Raw genomic sequence first — 5,650 nt, forward strand, 5'->3', positions numbered from 1 at the left:
TTCTAGTATTGTTAATAGTACCCAGAAAATACCTGAATAAAATATTTTAGACTCATAGTAATTTTTATTACAAGCATCCTACATTGTTTACATTAACATTTGAAAATATTAAGAATTCTTCGACCCGCCACTTTGCTCCTTAATATGCTGCTCTAACTGAGCGCAGAGTAGGGTAGAATGTTGCGTGAGCAGAGAGGAGGTCTGTGATGCCATCAGTGTGAGCGTTCCTACAACCTGACTTTGAAGGTGTTCCAGTGTAGGCAGCTTGGCGTAGGCCTGAACTCCCTGTCGGCTCAGTAATCTGCTCTCAATGCAGGCACCTGAAGAAAGATGGAGAAAAAAAGAAAAAAAAAAAAAAAGAGGATTATTCCATGGTTTCTTTTATCCGTTAGGATCCAAATATTATGAATTTGCCATGGTTTGTAATAATATACCCTACATTAGCATTTACCTAATAGCACAATCTGGGGAACATTTCTGACACTCTGCAGCATTTCCTTCACCTTCACATCATGACTGACAAGTAGGAAGGTTTGTCCTAGGAACAGTGGCTGCATGGATTGAAGATGGAACTGTGCCAGAGATGTCTTTACTACCTGGAGACACAAAGAATGGACAAAATATACAGAATTGGGGTACAGATATTCTTTGACTTTCCATTACAACCCAGATCTTGAATTGCATTGTGTCATACTTGGACTCAAATAATACTGACCAATCAAAGGAATGCTTCCTGTTAACACAATGGTCACCTTTGTACATTACAACAGTGAACTCGACAACACTTTTCCTATGTGTAACTTAATAGATATCAGTACATGGGTAAAATACCGTACAACATCCTGCTCAGTGTATTATATTTCTGTAATGTGTTAATGCAGCTGGTTGCATTTAGTGCTTATAGTTTGTTTTTTTGTTGCATTTAAATGTGTTTTTTTTTTTTTATATAAAAATTAATAATAGAGTTGATAGACAGTGAAACATGTGGAACAGAAAAAAAACATATTTCCTTACAGTAGGTTACAAGGATGCATTACAATTTATGCAATCAATGACTTCTCAAGGAAAAATAAAATGTAAAATAAATCAGTTTCAATACATTTACTCACACATACACTGATCACTACCCTTTTAATTGAGGTTTCCCCTCTCCATTTGTGTTACCTTATTGGGGAAATGCTTTATGTGAATCCCATGTTTCAGGAGTTTATGCCTTAATAGTAACAACTCCTCTGACCCAATGGAATTCCGTTGGAAGACAGCCACCATCTTACATTCTTGCAGTACTGTGTTCATCTGACTGACCAATAGGCGCTTCAGTGGGTTATCCTGATAAAAATGCACATGATTAAAGATTTTAGGGACCAGATTAACAAGAATGGTTATTGTGGCTTACAGCACAATGGTGAATGCTATGGCACACGGATGGTGTGGTGAATTGTGGTATAAATAGAGTCTGACAATACCTAGATGTGCAAAAAATGGCAGTGGGTTTCCATGAGACAAATCAATGTGATAAAAGAATTGCCAAGTTACATGTACAGATCACAAGCTGTTTAGCTGCTAAACAGATTGCATTCATCCAGGCAATGCCTTACAGTAAACGTTCATTCCTATCAACAATCCTGCACATTGATATATCTATTAGGCTACTTGCCATGCACCTACAACTCCATGCCTGACAGAGCATCATGCTTAAATATACCCATTTTTCAGGTGCCAACTGTCTCTGCTTCATTAGGAAGCGTCATTACCTCTTCTTTTTCAGTAGCTTTGGTCCTTGGTGTGAGACATTCCTCTTGGACTGCTAGCTTAGGAGAAATATACTCTGTGACTGCCATCATCTTCTGCCTCTCAAAATGCATAGCTTTCCTGTGACGGGTGACAGCTTTCGAGCCATGGCGAACGCTCTGCAGAGAAGGCAGCCTAACTGCATGGGTTAAGAAAAATAAACAAGACTAAATAAGATAATAAAATAAAGGGCATGATATCTCAGTAATGAAGATATGTAGATGGGTGAAAATGCACCATGACAATGAGTGAGCAGCAGAACGCATCAGTACATGGAATGGCTGGCAACAGTAAAATAATAGAACTGAGCATACAGGAGGAAATAGCAAGTATGAGGTGCTCAGAAGACCATGCGTGTTTTGAGGAAAATAGTCCAGGAAAAAAGGACTAGGTAGGGAATAGAACAAGAGGCAACGATAGCAAAGATTTCACATCAGAGGAAAGGAAATTAAAATCGTAACGACTGAGTGAAGGAGAAATGTAGTGACAGAAAAAAATGAAAGAGTAAAGATCTTGCAGAGGAAAGTGAAGAAATAAAAGTCCACTTAAAGGGATACTGTATGCACTGTAACTGCTTCATCTCAGTGAAGTGGTTTTAGTGTGTGGATTAACTTGGTACCTTTGTCAGGTTCATTTTTAATTGTATTTAATGCATTAATGCTAAAAGAGTCCTCAGCAGCCCAACCCCTCTGTGGAACTTTGGCTAATAAGAATGCATAAGTCTGAGAAACAATGGATGGCAATGATTTGCTGTTAGCCTCATTACCATTGCAGATTGCTGGTATGAATTGGCACGGCTTAAGAAGAGTGTAAGAAAGAAGCGAGGGATAAAACAGTGAAAGTTCTTGAGGAATATGAGGCCAGCAGATAGATACAGACACTAGGGGAGATTTGAGGGATGGGACATCACAGACAAAAGGGAAGTTCTGAACGGTTGAGAATAGAAAATTGATAAGACACCAGTATGGTTAAGGATGATTGGAATGATATGGCAGGTAGTCAAGGAGAGAAGACAGATACAATTCCATACAGTCAGAAGGAGGAGAGGGGCATGACACCAGGGAAAGTCAGAAAAGAGAGGAACAAGAAGGAATTGGGTAAACTGAGAGGGATATTGGATTAAATGGACAGGAAGGTGCCGACTAATTTCTAGTCCATAAACAAGAAAATAGTGTCTTTTTTTTATCAGATTGTGATTTTTAGTTTAACCTGGCCTCTGTATTGTTACACTACCATAATGTCACTTATGATGTCACTTAAATTGTTTAAGTATCACTTAAGGACACAACTTCTGGAATAAAAGGGAATCATGACAGAATATTTCCGGCATGTGTCCTTAAGGGGTTAAGAATACATTGGAATGACATTTATTTAATACTGCAAGGACGTTTATACTGGAGAAATACTAACCCTCCTACAATTGGGAAATGACTTAGTAAAGTGGAGGAATTTGAACATAAAACAGTTTGTGGAGTACTCGCGGGCTGCCAGAGAAAGCTATAAGAGTATGGTTTTAATTGGAATAGTTTCTTGCAGTCCTTTGGGCTTGTCTAACCCCAACTCAGAGTCCGATATAAGCAGGAACTGATGAGAGCACACTCGCCAGGTGTCTGGGATTTGCTGCCTCCAGGTGGACTGACATGCTACTTTATTTGTGATGTAATCAAGAGCCCTTCAGATGGAAGCACTCTGCAAAACATCTTATTCACTCCACACAATGCTAAGCCCCAGTAGACTGTTAAACATTTTGGTAGATTTTGTGAAATGCTCTGGAGTCAAGTACAATTAAGCTCAACGGGAACCTAACAAACAGATATGTCGGAAATGTTTGACAAATAGTAAATGCATTTTTTTTAAAGCACTGTAAGATGCACATATTTTATTGTAACCTTCTATGAAATACATATTCCATTAACTCCTCTCCCCCCACCCCCCAAAAAATATACACAGGTCTACTAACTAGGCTCAGCATATTTAGTCAATATCTTGCATTTCAGGGGGAGAGGGACGAGATATAAAGTAAACTCTATATACTTTGAGGGGGAAGAAGCAAAATGTCTCTGGGGCAATTGAGGAGGTAAAGAGAGACGGATATCATACTAGAACAGCTGTGGGTGAAGGTAGAGCAACAAGACACTTGGGCCGCCAGGGGTAAGAAAGGGAATAGACAAAGGGATGGATGAGACACCAGGGACAACACAGGTAGGAGACATGGAATGAGATGTTGGAAGTTATTACTGTTAGATGGTTACTCCAAGCATCATAACCACTACAGCCTGTTGTAGTAGTTATGATGCCATGAGTATCCTGGTCTGGTCCCCCTGTAACGGGGGGCAATGCGCTAGCAACATATTGCCCTCTTACCTGGGTTCATGCTTCGCTCCAAGGCTCCTGGTGACATGTTTCCAAGTTCTACAGAGCTGCAGAAGCCTATTCAGTTGCCATTCATGACTGAGACCGTCAGCTGAAAGCTCTCAGCCGATGAGTGGCACACTGTGCATAAAGGTTTGCACAGAACTGACATTAGCCTGGAACTCGTTTCTAGCTGGCTAACGATGCCTTAATAACGCTGCCGAAGGTGGAATTACACCTTCAGCAGCAAAGAGGTTAAATAAACTTCATATGTACAGCATATCATACTTGTACACTATACACACAAATACTCCAGACACCAGGACCAATTCAAATCACTGAATAGTCATAGTGTTTGGAGTAACTAACCCTAATGCCAGACCTGGTCTACTGAACCCAGGCAGCATCTGAAGTGGGTGGCATTTTACCATAAATGTTGTGAATCATAGCCATGGGACAATTTGGTCTGGGCAGTGTGTCTAAATTGAAATGAGTGAGAGCTCTAAAAGCCAGTTCAGCCGTGTGCACAGATAGGGCTGGGATTAGCGCGGCACCCTCCTCATAGCACTCAAGTGTCAAATGTGAAGAGTCCTGGCAGATTGTCCTCATGATCAGGGCTTCCAGCCCTGATATGTGCATACCCACGGCAAATGTATACTTTTAAAAGGAAAACTTCAACATTATAAATACATATATGTATTTAAATGTTAGAGTGTTCTTGGTGCCTTTTAAATACAGTCAGAGGGGACAAACCTGGCAGCTCAGGGGCACCATGGGTTTCAGAACATTTCAATAATTCTCTGGTCTGAGACTCAGTGTTTCACCGTGACAAGCTACATGAGCACAAACTCTTGACACACAGGGATTGCTTTCTGTGACAGCTGTGGCCATCGCTGTACTAAGAGCCCAGTGGAACATTACTATAGGAGAAGCACATCTGCTGATACAATATAATGTTCTTACATGTTAAATCGCATTGACACAGCATGTCTGACAGCACAGTGTGACATTCTTTTTAGAATGTGGAAGAACCCTGGGATGTTTTAATTATCCTTGACAACGCAATGTGTCATTGCTATAAGTACCATCATGCTGGCACATACAAAAATAAAAAATACAAATACAAAATAGCATACTCTATATGACAGCACACTGACACCATGTATGGTAGCATGCTGTGACCTTTCAATGAGAGTAATTCAGAACATCATTTCACTCTCACACAGCATATAATAAAACACTGGGGAGATAAAGGAATACAGACTATAACCACCACACTGACAGGTACTGAATAGTCACTAACTCAGCCTTACCCAGCTGTCCGCCTGCTCTCCGCACCAAGGAGGCCGCCATCTTACAGGAACTGACAGCCTGGAAGCCGCGCGTAGGATTGTGGGAGACCGTGGTATCCTAGCAACAGGAGAACGCACCGGCACGTGAACATAACACAGAATACTACATAGTGTGAATCAAGGTTACTGAGTGCTGGATAACTAATAATAACTAA

At 40.6% G+C, this 5,650-nt stretch overlaps 1 protein-coding gene across 1 annotated transcript; it reads right to left on the reverse strand.

Moving 5' to 3' along the window:
* Positions 1–44: 44 nt before the first annotated feature.
* MRPL10 (mitochondrial ribosomal protein L10) lies at positions 45–5,558 on the reverse strand. The gene is made up of 5 exons (XM_063458845.1): positions 5,457–5,558; positions 1,755–1,930; positions 1,165–1,329; positions 452–596; positions 45–320 (listed from the first exon to the last, which is right to left on the reverse strand). The coding sequence occupies exons 1-5, from the start codon at positions 5,494–5,496 to the stop codon at positions 109–111; spliced, it is 738 nt and encodes a 245-aa protein (XP_063314915.1). The 5' UTR covers positions 5,497–5,558; the 3' UTR covers positions 45–108.
* Between the last annotated feature and the right edge of the window lie 92 nt (positions 5,559–5,650).

The sequence above is a fragment of the Pelobates fuscus genome, chromosome 6 (genome assembly GCF_036172605.1).
Source record: "Pelobates fuscus isolate aPelFus1 chromosome 6, aPelFus1.pri, whole genome shotgun sequence".
NCBI classification, from domain to species: domain Eukaryota; kingdom Metazoa; phylum Chordata; class Amphibia; order Anura; family Pelobatidae; genus Pelobates; species Pelobates fuscus.

Bases quoted from the DNA above. Each gene is read 5' to 3' on its own strand.
- MRPL10 (XM_063458845.1), bottom strand. From the start codon at position 5,496: ATGGCGGCCTCCTTGGTGCGGAGAGCAGGCGGACAGCTGG. The intron at 1,931-5,456 runs GTAAGGCTGAGT...TAACCCATGCAG, and splicing joins GAGAGCAGGCGGACAGCTGG to TTAGGCTGCCTTCTCTGCAG. The intron at 597-1,164 runs GTAACACAAATG...TTGTGTCTCCAG, and splicing joins TAAAGCATTTCCCCAATAAG to GTAGTAAAGACATCTCTGGC.